This window comes from Cibotium barometz, chromosome 8 (genome assembly GCF_041138505.1).
Source record: "Cibotium barometz isolate CiBa-2024 chromosome 8, ASM4113850v1, whole genome shotgun sequence".
Lineage (NCBI taxonomy): Eukaryota > Viridiplantae > Streptophyta > Polypodiopsida > Cyatheales > Cibotiaceae > Cibotium > Cibotium barometz.
This window is the reverse complement of record NC_141053.1, coordinates 1332182-1348414: the sequence shown is the minus strand read 5'-3', so window position 1 is coordinate 1348414 and position 16233 is coordinate 1332182. Positions and strand designations below refer to the sequence as shown.

General features: G+C 53.1%; 1 protein-coding gene across 1 annotated transcript in view; it reads left to right on the top strand.

The window, feature by feature from the left end:
• Positions 1-16233, top strand: part of LOC147635822 (pentatricopeptide repeat-containing protein At4g21880, mitochondrial-like) — a 168759-nt gene that overhangs the window by 138068 nt on the left and 14458 nt on the right. The window contains 1 exon segment of the mRNA XM_086801180.1: positions 5486-5650. Within this exon segment, the coding sequence (XP_086657306.1) occupies positions 5486-5650 (165 nt within the window).

Below are 16233 nucleotides of genomic sequence, written 5' to 3'. Positions count from 1 at the left end.
CTCTGTCTGGTCCAGTGTCCTCTGATGCCCGACTAGCCCCTATCTCCTCTGGATCCACAGGGTGGAGGATCTCCATGTCATCATAGTCATACACCTCACACTGTCTGCTCTGTGTGTGGGCATTGAAGTCACCCGTAAGAAATACTTCTCCTAGTGTAGAATAATGCATAATCTCCTCTGATAGACAAGTGTATGGCAAGGCTCCTGTCTCCTCCTCCTGTGGCATGTCCTCTGTAATGACATAGGAGGATCCTAATGGAGGAAAGTAACATAGGGCTATGTATATAACCCTGTCCTGTGAGAGCTGTAAGCTGATCCACATGTAACTGGCCTCTGGATCTTGTGCTACCACTCTCAGTCTCCCCTGTAGCTCCCGTCTCCTGAGTAGAACTGCTACTCCCCCCGACCCTCTCGAGGTACCCTGGCGTGTGGTCCTCCTGTATGCTGACTCCCACTGGAATCCCTCTACTCGAGGTAGCCCTCTCTCTGGGCTCTGATGTGTCTCTGTCAGAAGTATGATGTCTCTCCCCACCATAACATGCTCCAGTCGTCCAGGTTGCACCCATAGTGAACCATTACAGTTCCATACTGCCATGTGTATCTCTGTCAGTGGCTTGGTCTGTGTCCCATAGGCCCCAAACCGCTAATCCATGGGCCGGCCATCAATGATGACCCGACCATCTCGATAGAAGGCCTTCTTGCCTTCTCTCCTCGCGTGCAAGACTTGTGGCATGCAAGCTCTCCTATGCTCTAGCTGCATCCTGGTGAGATCATCCTCCAAGAAAATAGGAGCTCCCTCTAAGCCTCGTAGTATTGCCCTCTTCCTCATGAAGGTGACCCCCCCGTCTCTCCTGCAAACTATAGGATGAGGGCTCGCTTGCGTGTTGAGTCTTTCTCGGCTCTCCATGCTTTGGTGAAGGGGAGAGGGTCCTCTTCCGTGTAGCCTAGCTTCATGCACAGAAGCTGTCCATCTTTCTCGGGAGTGGAGTTGGGTGTCTCGGCTATACCTGCGACTCGAATGTTGACGCAGCGGGCATGCCTCATCCTCTCCTCCTCAATGGTGGTGTGAATGATTTGATGTTCTTCCCTTTGAGTCTCCTCCCTCACTTCTTTGCGGATGTTCTTCTTCACCGCCTCAACCCATCCTGACTGCTTGGCTTCGAGTTTTCCCTCCATGTCCTTTGTGATCTCCTTGGAGATCTCTTCTTTGATGGCCGTGAGAGTGTTCTCATTGATCTCCCCTTCTTCCTTCTCGGTGTTCTTGACGGCTACCAGTTCCACTTTCAATGCACTCACCTCCTCCTTGAGTGCTGTGTTCTCTTGTTCAAGGTCCGTGACCCGCCGTGCTTCGAGGGCCATGATGTGCCAGTGTAGTTTGTTCTCCACCTCATTGAGGTTGGAATCGGATGTCTTCTTGTTCTCCTTGATTAGTGCCTTCATTGTTGTCTCGAGGGCCTCAAGTTTCTCTTGGAGACTCGGGGCCATTCCTAGAGATTGAGGAGAGAGAGAGAGAGTTATGTTGCTGCCTTGGGGGCCTGAGCAAGGGTGGGAGGGAAAATGCGGATGCAAGGCTTAGCGGACATGTAGGCGGGCCAGCATAGCGCCAGCAGTAGTGGGCACCAGTGGCGAACAGAGAGGGCGGCTACGCACAGAGGCGCGAAGCGAACAGGGAACAGCGAAGTGAAGCAAGCGGCGACCAGTAAGTGGGCGCCTGTGGTGGCGAATAGAGAGGGCGGCTACGCACAGAGGCGCGAAGCGAACAGGGAACAACGAAGTGAAGCAAGCGGCGAACAGTGCAGCGAAAAGCGGGCGGCGACCAATAGCGAACAGCGAAACAGGGGTGGGGAGGGCAGAGGCGAGGGCGAACAGTTGCGGGCGGCGACAGTAGAGAGAAATGAAATGTTATATTAACGTCTTCAAAAGGCCAAAGTGACCTATGAGACCACAGTTACAACCATGTGACATCTGATACACTGTCTGGAAAAGAAAGGAGATAGCCCCACAATATATCAATAGGGGGGAAGCTAATTCTACTAGTCAAAATGGGGTACATGAGTACATGGATACCTGAATACATGAATATGGGGGAGTACAAAAGTGACAGAGCCTAGGTAGTAGATATAGAGAACTTGAGAGAGGGGGGGAGAGCCAAGGTAGTAGGCCCTAGAGAGCTTGAGAGAGAGAGGAAAGAGAGAGATGGGGTCCAAGCGGGCGGCCTTACTGCCTTGGGGGCTTGAGCAAAGGGCGGGTACAGATACAGCCTGTGCAAAAAAAGGGAAAAAAAATCATCTTTTTTTTATCGTACTGTACCGGTCAGGTACGAAACGGTACGAAACTGTACGAACCGGTACGAAACGTTTAGCGAAACTTAAAAAAAATGTCCTGGGCCTCGTACCGTACCTCCATTTCGTTTCGTACCAGTCTTTACGTCCCTGTGGTGCGGTACACGTCCCGTAGACAACTATGGCTGTAAAAAACACATGTAGGCGAAATCCCAACGCACCGGAGTGCTATACCAAGGTAATCCCAAGTTCGTGAGCAAACTTTTTGCCCCAAATACAAGGCTGCAAAAGTGTTTGGAGTGTCCTGTGACGACACTTGCAATGCAAATCCCTACACATTCACTGCACAAATATCCAAACAAGGCCTGTAGAATGAAAAGCCCCAAATTTCTATCCACCACCAATGAGCTGTATGATGTTCCAATTGCACACAATGCGAAAAGCCCCAAAATTTGTGTACCTTGTAGCTTCAATCGTTGAAGGGCCAGGCGGGCAAGCCCAACAGAGCTTTGCGAGTTACTTGCACGTGCTCCACGTACAATGCGCCACGCTTCGTAACCAGTTGGTGAACCAAAACCCCTCGTGACAAGACTAGTTGGTGAAGGTAGGGCTGTGATACCATTGTTGGCTTGGGAGGGCAGCTGAGAAGTACATAGCACACCAAGATCACAGAGATGGTGAGAGATGGAGATGCAAATGTGTGGATTGCATTGGAATATGTGTGGAGTTGAGAAGTCGACCCATATATAATATGAAAATACAACAATAATGAAAAGGTGTCCTTTCACACCATATGTGCTAGTGGGAAAAACCCAAAGGGAAAAAGTGCCCCTAGTTATGCCTTGTAATATATGCCAAGTACATTAAGAAATTGTTGCATATATTTGGGTTTTAGGATTCGAAGCCTATTTCTACCCCAATAGAACAAGGAGTTAGGCGGAGCATGTTTAATGCTGGTGAGTCCTTCAACATGAATTTGTATAGTCGAGATGTTGGGTGTACACAAGACTAGATGTTCAGTTTGGTGTATCCTAGGTCAACAAATTTATGCACAGTCTAGGTAGTAAGCATAGGCAAGCAATGAAGTGCATCTTTTGCTATGTTGCCAGGGGGGTAGTTTGCAGTTATATGCTTACAGTGATTCAAACTTGGCTGGAGATTACGATGCTTTGCAATCTATGAGTGGGAATTGTTTTTTCCTTGGTAACTCATGCATATCTTGGTTAAGTAGGAAACAACCCACTATTTCCACTTCTACATGTGAAGCTGAGGATAGGGCCACTTTCACTACTACCTGTGAAGCTGAGTACATGGTAGCTTTTGGAGCCTTGTGATGGCCCCTTAAGGGGAATGGTATGAATAAGTTCTCCTTGTAGACTCAACAAGTTAAGGCTAATTGAAGTGATTGATGCTCTTGCCACTAGGATGATTGTCACTCTGTTGGGACAATCCTTGAAAGCATGTTCAAATCCACACACGCAACATGTGCCCTTGTATGGAATGACATTGGGGTTTAACACTTGATTCGGGGATGGAGTTGGGGCTCGCATGAAGACACCTGCCAACATGGTGCGGTCTCTAAAGAGGTGGCCTGCGTGACATTTTATTGAAGTCTCTCGCCCTTTGTTGCACCATGGCTTCAAACAAGGAGGCTTCGTCAATGATTGGGGGTTATTTTGGATATCCATATAATTTCTACTGCTGATATGACTCATAGCTCTCCTGTTCCGGTCTCTTGGAGCGCGCTAGTAGAGTCATCGAGTGTTGTTGTATTGGAGAAGGAACTGGTTGGTGGTAATACCGAAGGTGTGTACATCGGTGGTGGTCTATACATGCATCTCGGTAAGTGGTTTTGGTAAACAAGCAATGGATTATGTGCCGGTGAAGGCGTCTTTATACCTTTTTGATCTTTGACTTCACTTTTTACAAATGACCATAGAAATCAACCTTTGCCAATGTACCCTTAGTCTATTCCTCTTTCTAATGTGCATGCTCCTTCCCTTGCTCTATTAATGTTGCGCCCTCACACATTGCTTTTCTCAACACCTCCCCTCAATGTGATGAGGGTTTAACACCTAACATGTATTGACATGACCTACGCTCCATAGTTATATGGTTGGTATTGACATGACCTACGCTCCATAGTTATATGGTTCGAGTAGTCCGTTTAAGTTGATCCATGAGCTACAATGTTGGATTTTTCTGGACACTTTACACATCGGGAGAGTGGGGCTACAGCCACGGGTTCGGAGCCGTGCTTCTCATATCATGTAGAAGATATGATCTGTGTTGCTTCCATCTTGCGAGGACACATCACTGTCTTCCTTATTTGACATTACATTGGCTTCCTTGGCTCTCATTTTATGCCAATAATCCTTTGCTATGTGACCAATTTTGCCACAATGATTACAAGTTATCTTTGTCCTTGGTCCTTCTCTATTTCTCGATCCTGGTCCTCTTGAGAAGAGTTATTTCTCCTCACTCGATGTAGCTTGAACTATCTTCCCTCAAATCCACTTCTCTTTGACTATGAGTGATGCTTTCACTCCTACAATGGTTGGATCTCAGAGGTTCTTCAAGGTAGCCACTAAGGGCCCATACTCTGTATTAGACAGACCTGCACATGGTAGCCTAGCTTCACAGTGTTCCAGCACACTTTTGCAAGCAAACTCAGGTAGGGCTAGAACATTGGTATCCTTTTTATATGGGGATTGAGCCCTAGACTCCATTCATCTGCAGCCAGAGCCTTTCTGTTACCTCCTGAGCATCCCATGCCCTACCTCACCTTTTTTCTTGAAGTCCAGGATGCAGATGCTCATGACTTTTAGGGCTCATGACAGACCTGCACATGGCAGCCTAGCTTCACAATGTTCCAGCACACTGTTGTGAACAAACTCAGGTAGTGCTAGATCACTGGTATCCTTTTTATACGGGGGTTTGCTTCAGAACACTGAATTCCAAGATCCAAGAGATGCACGTAAGGCTTTCAGAATGATCCAGTTCTCAGATTGGTTAATGATTATAGATACACTATTATAAGAGCAATTCTCAAGGCAATGCAGCCGAAACTAACATTTTAATCAATGTAGAGAGGGATGGCTTCGATGTTGTTTTCCTTTTTTAATGCAAAATGTGATCAAACAATGTGCTCGACTGAATTGCACCAAGTCTGCACTATTTATTATCTTTTTTGGTGTTGGCAGATGATGTCCAGTACACGTGCAGATCTTTTGGTTACGGTAGAAGCTAAATCTGCAATTCTTTCAGGGTTTGCTAAAAGGGGAAAAATTGAAGAAGCAATGAAAATCTACAATGACATTAGAACGATGGGTACTTGGCCTGCTCCTTGGGTTTTTCTCACCTTGTTGGTAAGCTATCATGAGTTCATTAAATGTCTGGTCCTTAAGATATTAGAAACCTTATTTCTTAATTCTTTTTTTAAAAGAAAGAAGATCCTTTCATTCGTAAAGAGGGTTTGCATCAGCATACTCATAACAACTGTCTGTTGCTGTAAAAGACTAAGAAGGGATGTCTGTCCCCATGGCTGGCAGCCCTTGCATTTGGGGTTAGCCAAAAGTGGAATTTGTAGCACAATGTGATCTGGTTTGTGCCCTGGATTGGGATCCCGTTGGGAAAAAGCTGCTCTTCTTTCTTGCAAACCCGAAAGAGTTACGCTAAAGGTGTTCCAAACTGCCTGAGAGCGTGTGAAGAAGATCTGTTAAAACAGCACGGATCTGGCCTCCTTTGTTTTCTTATTTGGTGGGGGTGTGTGAGGGGGGGGGGGTGCGTGCTGGAAGAGCCAAAACCTGAGCCTATAGCAGCATGTAATGACCTTTCCCTCACCCTCCTGGCTGCGCAAAACCAAACCACAAAAAAGAAGAAGAAGAAGAACAGCAAATCAGACGCGCAAAAAAGACCCTCTTCTGCATTCCTGCAAAATTTAGGAGTCACCCAAAAGGTGTTCTAAGTGGTGTGAGAGGGTGTCAATAAGATCCATCAAAATAGCACTGATAGACTTAGCTCTTCTGGCACAAATAGAATTGGTTTTGGGTTTGTGGGTGGGGGGTGGGTTAGGAGTCCCCTCTATAGCCACCATGCAGTGTCCTCGTTCAAGACCTTGCTAGGGTGCTGTTGAACAAATAAGAGTTCAGCTCTCTCAAGTTTTCATTTACAATGATATGCTGAGCTGCTGAGCTTTCACAAGTAGCTAAAAGCTTACCGCGAGACCAACTTGATCTTGTTGGATGCGCAGGTATGAAAATACCAAAATTTGAAGGTACTTTGCGAGCTACTAATTTCCTTTGCAAACATAACAGAGTTAGTGATGTATATAAGGCTAACAATATGCTTTGGGTGCCTGCATCTATCAGTTGGGGTGACTCCTGTAGCACTCGCTATTTGGTCCTGTAATTCTCCTGTGTCTTTTAACATCATGAACTTTATTACATACAAGTTAATCATGCCAAGGCCAATCCAATACCAAAAGTTACCTCAAACACTTCGAGCAACCATATGTACCATCTATTGAATCAACAGCAAGACATGATCTATTAGTCAACAAGACTTCAATGATTAGGAAACAACAAAAGGTCTTAGTAATAAAGCTAAGCAGAAGACACAAACTTGAATCCATGAACAATACTTAAGCTTAATCCGTGATCAAGACATAAGCTTAATCCATAAACAAGTTTTAATTGAAAAGGCTTTTACCAAGAAACCATGTAATTAGTATTAAACAAAATGATTAATCCTAATCAAGCTTAATCATATGCCTTCTTTTCACTATTGAAAGAGAGATTAGGCATCATTAGAGCTTCTCTAGTCAAAACATTAAGCCCTTGCTTTATGCAATACAAGAAATCACATGATTAATCCTTGTAATAAGATCAGTCTTTCACTAATCAAGCTTAAGGAAATGAACAATTACTTTCATACCTTAGGGAGGGTCATTTGGCTTGCTTTGCAAACCTAACCTCACATCATTAGACCAAACATGCTGATTTTTTTTTTTTCCGAGAAAAGATCCTTTCATTAGTTATAAAAAACGCCCGTAGGGCTACAAAAGATCCTCTCCTACTCGCAAGAAAAACAGAGCAGAGAACATAGCAAGGCAGCCAGGGAGACTCTCCCTAGGTGCTGAAAAGTACAAGTATCAATACAAAGAACTGAGGGGCTATATCATACAATAGAAGGGGGGGGAAAGCCAAACAGGTGGCCTGTAGTGCCAACGGGGGGACCCCGCGTGTAGGGTATAGAAGGGGCCCCTTCTCCAGGTGGTGTGAAAGGCCTGGCGCCGCAAGATCGCCTCATCCGCCCCGGATGCGGTCATACTGTCCTCGCAAGGTGTGGATCAACTCTTGCCAAATCCCCCGAACAGTCTCTGCTGGTGGCTCTAGTCTCCCCTCAAAGGCCCTGAAACACCGGGCCCTCCAGGTGAACCAGATGGTGAGGCTGCTGAGGAGCTCCCATCGTAGATCCCTCTCCTGTGTCCAGCTGGCGGACGAGAAATCCGGTGAAGGAACAAGGCGAGGCTGGCCCCTAATGAATCTGATGGCCTGGCTGTCCTGCTCCGTCTCATAGCCCATAGCAGGCCCTAACGAAGTCGACCAAGCAGCGGCACCGAACGTATACATACCCTCTGGAGAGAGAGGGGGCCAGAATACGCAGCATCCGCAGCCACATGTGCTGCGCCTGAGGGCAGTCCCATAGGCAATGTGTGTGTGTCTCCATAGGGTGGCCGCATCGGACGCAGGCCGCCGGGAGACCGCTGTAGACAAGCCAGGTGCCAATCGCTGAGCCCCTGTGGAGGGTGACCAGTCACTGGAAAGTCGAGATCCTGCGGGCCTGTCCACTATTTTTTTTTTTTTTTGGAAAAACGATCCTTCTATTAGTTAATGAGAAAACGCCATAAGGCTACAAAGCTCACCTCACAAGGAGGGATAATAAACACAGTGAACACCGGAGCTCCACCCTCGTGGCTGGCCGCTCTCTGGGGGGGGCTACCTAGTAGTACATGCGGGAGGTGAGAAGAGCCAAACTGGAGGCCTGTAGTGCCAAGTGACATCCTCGCTCCTCGCGGTGAGGAAAGGGCCAGACTGCCAGGTGCGGAGGAACGCCTTGCCGGCGATCTCTCATGCGATCCGAGTCGCCCTGAAGTTTCCCCCAGTGTCCTCTCAAGGTGTGAATGATGTCCACCCAGAGGGCCTGTATGACCTCCGCCGGCGGAGTCGCCTGGCGGTCTATGGCCTCCCTGCATTGGGCTCTCCATATGTGCCAAGCCGTCATGCTGCTGATCATCTCCCATCTGTGCCCGTCCCCCTCCTGGGAGACTGCCGAAGAGAAGTCTGGCGTCGGAACCACCGCCATCGCCCTGTCAGAGACCTGGATGGTCACACTGCCAGGGACGTCCTCGTATCCAAGTCCGTGGCCCAAGCCACCGCACCCCACGTCACCATCATCTCACCTGGCGAGCCTGCAAAAACCATCCTGAGAGCGCGCTGCCAGACCTGCTGTGCCTGTGGGCAATCCCATAAGCAGTGCCGCTGCGACTCCTGTGCATGGCCGCACCGAGGGCAGGACGCTGGGTGTCTGCCAAAAGCTAGCCAAGCCCCCACAGCCAGTCCTCTATGCGCTGTAAGCCAGAGAAAAAGCGTCACCTTCTGAGGCCGGAAGCTGGCCCAAAGGCACTGCCAGAAGTCCCTAAGGAAGGCAGGGGAGAGCCCCTGTCGCTGCCAATGCTCGGCCGCCGCCGGGGTGCCCGCTATCCTGTACCTCTGGATCCGCCGCCCCAGCCTCGCTGTGTACTGAAAAAAGGGGGTGCCTGGGCTGGTAGGGGCCGAGTAGGGATCTCGCCAAAGCCACTCACCTGGATCCCACTGAAGGCGAAGAAGAGGCCTACTGTCCCAAGCCCATAATCTCCAAGAATAGTCCTCCCCTATCGAGGCCGGTGAGGGGTCTACATGCCACTGTCTCTAATGCAATCCGACCACCCGCACCCTCTGAAAGATACAACCCTGGAACTCATCCAAATCTAGTCGGGTCCTCGGAAGCTGGCCTCCCTCTCCCACCTCGAAGGTGAGTGGGGCGACTCTCTCTGCTAAGCGGCAGACCGCTAGAAGAATCTCATGCCGAGTAAAGACGCCCATCCACTGTGGAGGTGGAGGGTCCTGTACTGGAGTCCGCCACTCCCGGGGGATGGCCGCCTCAATGTCCTGCCTCATCAACTCTCTGCCCCTCATCCCGCTGAGTCTCCTCTCCTGAACCTCTAGAGGCAGCTGTTGAAAACATATCCAGTCGTCTAGGGACTGGGCTGGGCCGGAGCTCAACGGGCCCCACGACACGTGAGATCGCGATCCAACCATATGACCACTGGGAAGTCGGATCAAGGGGTTCCAGATCAATGGCTGCCTCAGGCGCTCCTCATCGGTGCCCGGGGGAGTCTGGAAGAGTGACGGCCTCAGATGCTCCCAGGCCCTCAGAAGGCTAGCTGCAAAACGCTCCTCGAAGCCAAGGCCCACTCCTCTGGATCGCTGCTCTGTAAAGATCCACCTGATACTGGGGGTCCAGGGGCCGCTAAGAGGAGGAGTGCGGCTGAGAATCCTGGAAATAAGAAACTCCTTCCACGGCTCAGCGCCTGGTAGAAGGCCACGAACCACCAACTTGCCAAGCAAAGCTCGGCTCTGACAAATAGGATCAACTATGCCCAGGCCGCCTCTCTCCCTCGGCTGAGTGATTACAGCCCATGCCACCTTGGCCCTGGCAGGCCGCCCGTCGCCACCGGACCAAAGAAAGTTCCTGACGAGCCTCTGCACCTGGCCAATGCACGCCCGAGAGAAGGCCCAGCAAGAAGTGATGTACCACATGGTAGCAAGCAGAACCTGGTTGGCCACAACCACTCGGCCAGCCAGAGATAAACGAGCGGTACTCGAATACAGAAGCTTCTTCCGAATGCTCAGAAGAAGGGGGGCTATCTGCTGCTCCGGAGATATGTCAATGCCCACATAGCATTCCAAATAGCGCATTGTAGTGCCGGGGGGCAGCCACTGAAACCCATCAAGTGGCCTCCAAGTGGGGGGGGCCCGAGAACTGACCCACAACCCACACGACTTGTGCCATTTGATCAAAGCGCCCGAAGCTCTGCAAAACCTGTCCATGGCTGAGGCGAAGCGGCGGAGGTTCTCCTCCCCTCCCCGAAGATAGACAGCAGTGTCATCCGCAAACGCCGAGTCTAGGAGCTCCTCCGTAGCCTCCCAGAAAGAGAAGATGTTATCCAGGATGCTCCTATCCTGGATGAAGCCTGTCTGCGTGGAGTGGATGATGTCCGGAAGGTGAGGCTGAAGCCGCCCGCTGATCGCCTTAGCTAGGACCTTGTAGGCCGTGCCTAGCAAGGTGATCGGTCTCCACTGGCTAATCTCCAGTCTGTCTCCTCCCTCTTTGGGGATCAAGTGAATCAACCCCTCTGCCATGCTGTCCGGCATGTCTCCCGACTCCATGATCTCCTGGAATGCCAATCTGAAACCCCTATGCAAGAGACCCCAGTACCTCTGGAAGAAGGCCACTGAGAGACCGTCCTCTTCTGGGCATTTGCCCCGAGGAAGTGCCTGAAGAGCCTCCTCGAGTTCCGTATCCGAGAAGGGGGGGAGAAGGGAGTGCTGCAAATGGGCCGGCTCAACCGGTCTCGTGAAGCTCCAGAGTGCCTCCCAAGCCTCTCTCACCCTGTCATCTGCTGGCTCAGCAGAGAGCATGGCGGGCGAAGCTAGGATTGCCATCTCCACCGGCCCGGAGTGGCGGTGGAACAGCCGCTGAACTGAACTCTGGCCTACCCAGCTGCGCTGCCCCATGGCAGTGGGTGGTCTGGAGGAGTATCCTGGAGAGGCCGAGGGAGGGATGGTGGCTCGCGGAGAGGAGGGGGGAGAGCGAGGAGAGTATGGAGAGGCATCTGCCAGAGGAGAGGTATCAGGGGGGGCCGCCGGGGGAGGCGGGAGGGGGGGGGCTGGGGGGGGAGAGGGGGGGGTGGAAGGAGTGCTCTCCGAGTGAGGGGAAGAGGGGCCGGGGGTCGTAGAGTGCGGCCCGAGATCCTCAGGAATCTGCTCCATGGAGGGGGCGGGGCCCCCCGCGGGGGGAGGCGGGAGCGGGGTCTCCACGCGGGGGCCTCCACCGTCGGCCTCAACGGGCATTGAGACTGAATCCTCGTCCATCGGGGTGGGACCTGCTGGCCGCCTATCCCTGACTGGAGCATAAGTGCGGGTAGGTGCCTGGACGCCAGCCGGAGTCGCCTGTCCACCAGCCTGTGCTGCCTGCTGGCGTCTGCGACGGTCCCTACGGGCCAGGCGTTTCCGCCGGCGAACCTCCTGCGATCCGCCAGCCTCCTGGGTCTGCGCGGCATCCTCCGCCGGGGCCTGCTCGTCGGATGATGGCGCCTGCTGAGACGAGCCAGGGATGTCCGGTCTCTGAGGTGGATGGCCACCCCTCGGGCCTCCTGAAGGGGGTCCAGAGGCGGCAGAGCGTGAAGGATGAACCCCCTTGCGGGGATAGGCGCGTGCAAGGTGGCCCATCTCCCGACAGATGTAGCACTGGCCGGGGAGGCCGAATACTCCATGCGCTGTATCAGATGTCCTCCAGAAAGACAAGGGAGGAGGATCGTCTTCGGGAGGGACTCCGGTGACGGAACCACAACACGAATGGTCGGGAGTCCTGCTGCCCGAGCTATTACTGAAGCCGTTGTCTGAGGCGTCTCCACCACCTGCCCGAACGCCTTGCCAATGGATGACAAGAGAGGCAAATACTCCCTGCGGAGTCCAGGAAAGCAGATAGTGATGGGGAAACCTGTCGCGCCTGCTAGCGGGTCAGAAGCGGGCTCGAAACCATGTATCCATCGCGCCAGGAACGCTCGGGATGAGCGGAGGGCAATGGGGCTCCGAGCCAGCACCGTCTGAGCTGCCTGGGGGGACTCGAAATCCACCTGGTAGTAGCCACGTCCCAAAAAATCGACGCTGATGATCTTGGTAGGCACGCCAACGAGGCTGCCTTGCAGAAGGTCGCGAAGCTCTCTCCGCATCGGACGGCTACCCACTATCTTGCAGACCAAGGAGGAGGCCTCAAGAGCGGATATTGTGGAAACAAACAACTGATGATTTGCATCTGTGAACTCCAGACGGAGACCGGAATCGGCAGGGGTAGTCGGAGCGGCTTCCATGGAGTCCTCCAGAGGGAAAATGCCAGAGACCGGGGTCACCAACGGGAGGGACACAGCCCTACAAGGAAACGGAGAGGCGAAAAGAGAGAGGATAGCGGGGGCGGAGCGGGGGGAGGGGGAGGGGGGAGCTGAGGCGGGGGAGCTAGCGGTGGGAGGAGGGGCGAGACGGGGGAGGTGAGGGAGAAGGCGGGGGGAAGAGCCGCGAAGCGGAGGAGAAGAAGGGGGGGGGGGGGGGGGGAGAGAGAGATGGCGGGGGAGAGATGACGGGGGAGGAAGTGAGGAAAGAGGCGGGGGGGAGAGATGGCGGGGGAGGAAGCGAGGAAGGAGGCGGGGGAGGAGAAGGCGGGGGGGGAGAGATGGCGGGGGAGGAAGCGAGGAAGGAGGCGGGGGAGAGAGGCGGAGGAGAAGGCGGGGGACAGGCGGGGGGGGGGGGGGGGGGGGGGGGGAGGGGGGGGCGCGCGACGGCGAGAAGCAGCGGGGAGACGGGAGGGGGGAATGGGCGGAGCTCGCAGGAGCAGATCGACAGTCCGGATGCTTGCTAGCCCAGGATTGTTCTACGGGTCGCGGGCCTGTCCACTAGCCCAGAGCCAGGCCCAAAAATCCTCCAGGAACTCCTGTGAGAGTCCCTGTAGCCGCCAGTGCCCCGCTGCAGCTCGAGACACCACCCTCCTCGCCGTCAAAATATGCCTCCCCAACCGAACAGTATACTGAAAAAAGGTAATCTCTGTGGCCTCAAGGGATGCATAAAGATCATGCCACTCGTACTCACCAGGGTCCCACTGGAGCCGGGCCAAGGGGCGCGCTACATATGCCCATATGCGCCAATCCGGGAGCACATCTGCAGGGTCTGGGTCAATATGCCACTTCCGAGAAGCGGCGCCCACTACGTGTATCCTCTGAAAGGTGCACTCTGCAACCAAAGGCGACTCCACCTCCACTCTCTGAAGTCTGCCCTCATCCTGAATCTCACAATAGAGGCATCTGCCATCCTCAGTGCAAGCTCTGACAGCAATCAGGATCTCCAAGTGTGTAAAGGCTCCCATCCACCGTAGGGCCACTAGCTCGATAGGCGTGAACCACTCCTCTGTGAGTGCCTCCTGAATGTCATCCCTCATAATCAACCCCCCTCTGAAGTGACTCAACCTCTCCACCTGGATCTCCTCTGGGAGACTGCAGAAGGCCTGCCAGTCTCCAAAGCTACGTGCTGGGCCTGCCGCCAAAGGTCCCCAGGCTAGACGAGGCCGAGAACCCAGCATATGACCCTGCTCCGTGCGAACCGCTGGGCTCCAGATGAGCGGCTGTCTGGCCCGCTCCTCAACACAAGAAGGTCGCTGAGAGAGCCCCGGTCTCAGCAACTCCCAAGCTCTAAGGATGCTCAAGGCAAATCTGTCCTCCCATCCTCTACTGAGGCCTGTCCTCCTCATCTCTATGAAGATCTATCGAAATCTCTGGTGCCCAAGTGCCCCCTGCTGGGGGAGCCCGAGCCTGCAACCGCTGCAAGAGAAGCTCTTTCCAAGGCTCAGCGCCTGGAAGCAGCCCCCAAACAATAAGCTTCCCCAACAAGACTCTACTCTGATCGACTGGATCTATAATGCCCAAGCCTCCCTGAGCCAGCGGAAGTGTAATAACTGCCCATGCAACCTTTGCCCGGGCTGGCTGACCGTCCCGCCCAGACCAAAGAAAGTTCCTGATCAGCCTCTGTACCTGGCTGATGCAAGAGCTTGAGAAGATCCAGCAAGACGTAATGTACCACATGGTGCACCTGATTTGCCACCACCACCCTCCCAGCCAAGGATAGTCGAGCTGTACTCCAATACAAAAGCTTCTTCCGAATGCTCAGAAGAAGCGGGACAATCTGTTGCTCAGGTGACAAATGTAATTCAATCTAGCATCCCAAATATCGCACTGCTGTGCCAGGAGGAATCCATCTAAAACCGGGGTCCGGACTCCATGCCGGAGTGGGAGCGCTATTGATCCAAAAGGCCACTGTCTTGCGCCAATTGATCAATGCTCCCGAAGCTGCACTAAAAACCTGGAGCGACTACTCTGCCCTCTGAAGATTGGCCTCCTGGCCATGCAAAAATAAACCCGTGTCGTCAGCAAACTCAGCATCGAGCAGGTCCTCCCCCCGGACTGGGAGCTGGAGTCCTCTCAAACCAACCTCTCAAACCTGGAGCGACTGCTCTGCCCTTTGAAGATTGTCCTCCTGGCCATGCAAAAATAAGCCCGTGTCGTCAGCAAACTCAGCATCGAGCAGGTCCTCCCCCCGGACTGGGAGCTGGAGTCCTCTCAAACCAACCTCCTCTGCCGTCAAATACATGCTCATAGCCTCCGCAAAGAAGAGAAAAAGAAAAGGGGCAAGGGGACACCCCTGACGGACTGATCTGGTCAGCTCAAAACTCGGCCCCCGTCCTCCTGCAATCAACACCTGGCTACGAGCTGTGGAATACAAACCCGCCACCCCTCTAATCCAACCCACCTCAAAGCCCAGGCAAAGCATAGTGCCCTCTAAGAAACCCCAATCGACTCTGTAGTATGCCTTCTCAAAATCGAGAAGCGTCACGACCAAGTCCTCACCAAGAAATCTAGCTCGGGCCGTCGCCTCCCAGAAGGTGAAAATGTTGTCAAGGATACTACGCTCCTTGACGAATCCTGTTTGGGTAGCATGAATCAACTCCCCCAGGAAGGGCTGGATCCTCAAACTCAAGGCCTTTGCCAAGACCTTGTAGACAGTATTGAGGATCGTAATAGGTCTCCAATGCCGAATATCATCTGATACTCCCTCTCCCTTGGGGATAAGAAAGATCAAGCCCTCTGAAAAGCTCTGTGGCATCACCCCAGTGTCCAAAACATACTGAAAGCCCCTGCGGAGGCCTGGCCCCAAAAGGTCCCAATAGCGCGTCAGTCCGTCCTCCCCTGGGCAACTATGGCGCGGCAAGATCCTCAAGGCCTCAGCAAGCTCAACCTCTGAAAGAGGCTCACCCAGAACTGTACGCATACGATCTGTGACCCTCCTCTGCACATGGGCCCACACAATCCGTCTGCAAGCATCCCGAGCCTCAGTGGCTGGCTCCGCTGAAAGCAGGTCTCTATAGAACGCAGTGGCAATGGCTCTAATCTCCCCGGGCTCAGTAGCTACCGATCCGTCCGGCCTCCCAAGCTGACGGACTCCTGCTCGAGCATGGCGGGGTCCAGTAATCTCAAAAAACTCCCCAGTCACTCTATCACCAAGCTGCATCCACTGAGAGGCCTGGCGACGATAATAAAACTCATGTCTCTGCTCCTCTGCTCCTCTGCATCTCTAACCTCCTGGCGTGCCTGGCTCAGCTGGGATGCCACCCACTCACATGCAGGCTGCTGCTCCTGAAGGCGCTGAAGCGAAGCAAGGCTGCGTCTCAGCCGATCGATGCTCCCGCTCGCGAATCTCTCCCAGCCGTGTCAACGCTGCAGCGTGCAGAAAAGAGCTAAGCTCGATGAGTCCCTGGGCACACTGGCCTGCTGCATCCTGGTCAGAGCACTGACTATCATGCCAGATCCTCTCAATGTCCTAAGCGAGACTAGGATCTGTAAGTACCCTCTCTGGGATCCTCAATTGCTCCCGTGTCCTCTCCTCAAGTGTCAAAATAACTGGCGCATGATCTGAAAATGAGGTGCCAGCGAGAATGCCAACGGAGCCCCCTCGCTCCCCTAACCAGTTGCCCACATAAAAGCGATGAATCCGTGATAGATTAGTCCCTCCCTGCCGGCGATCCGACC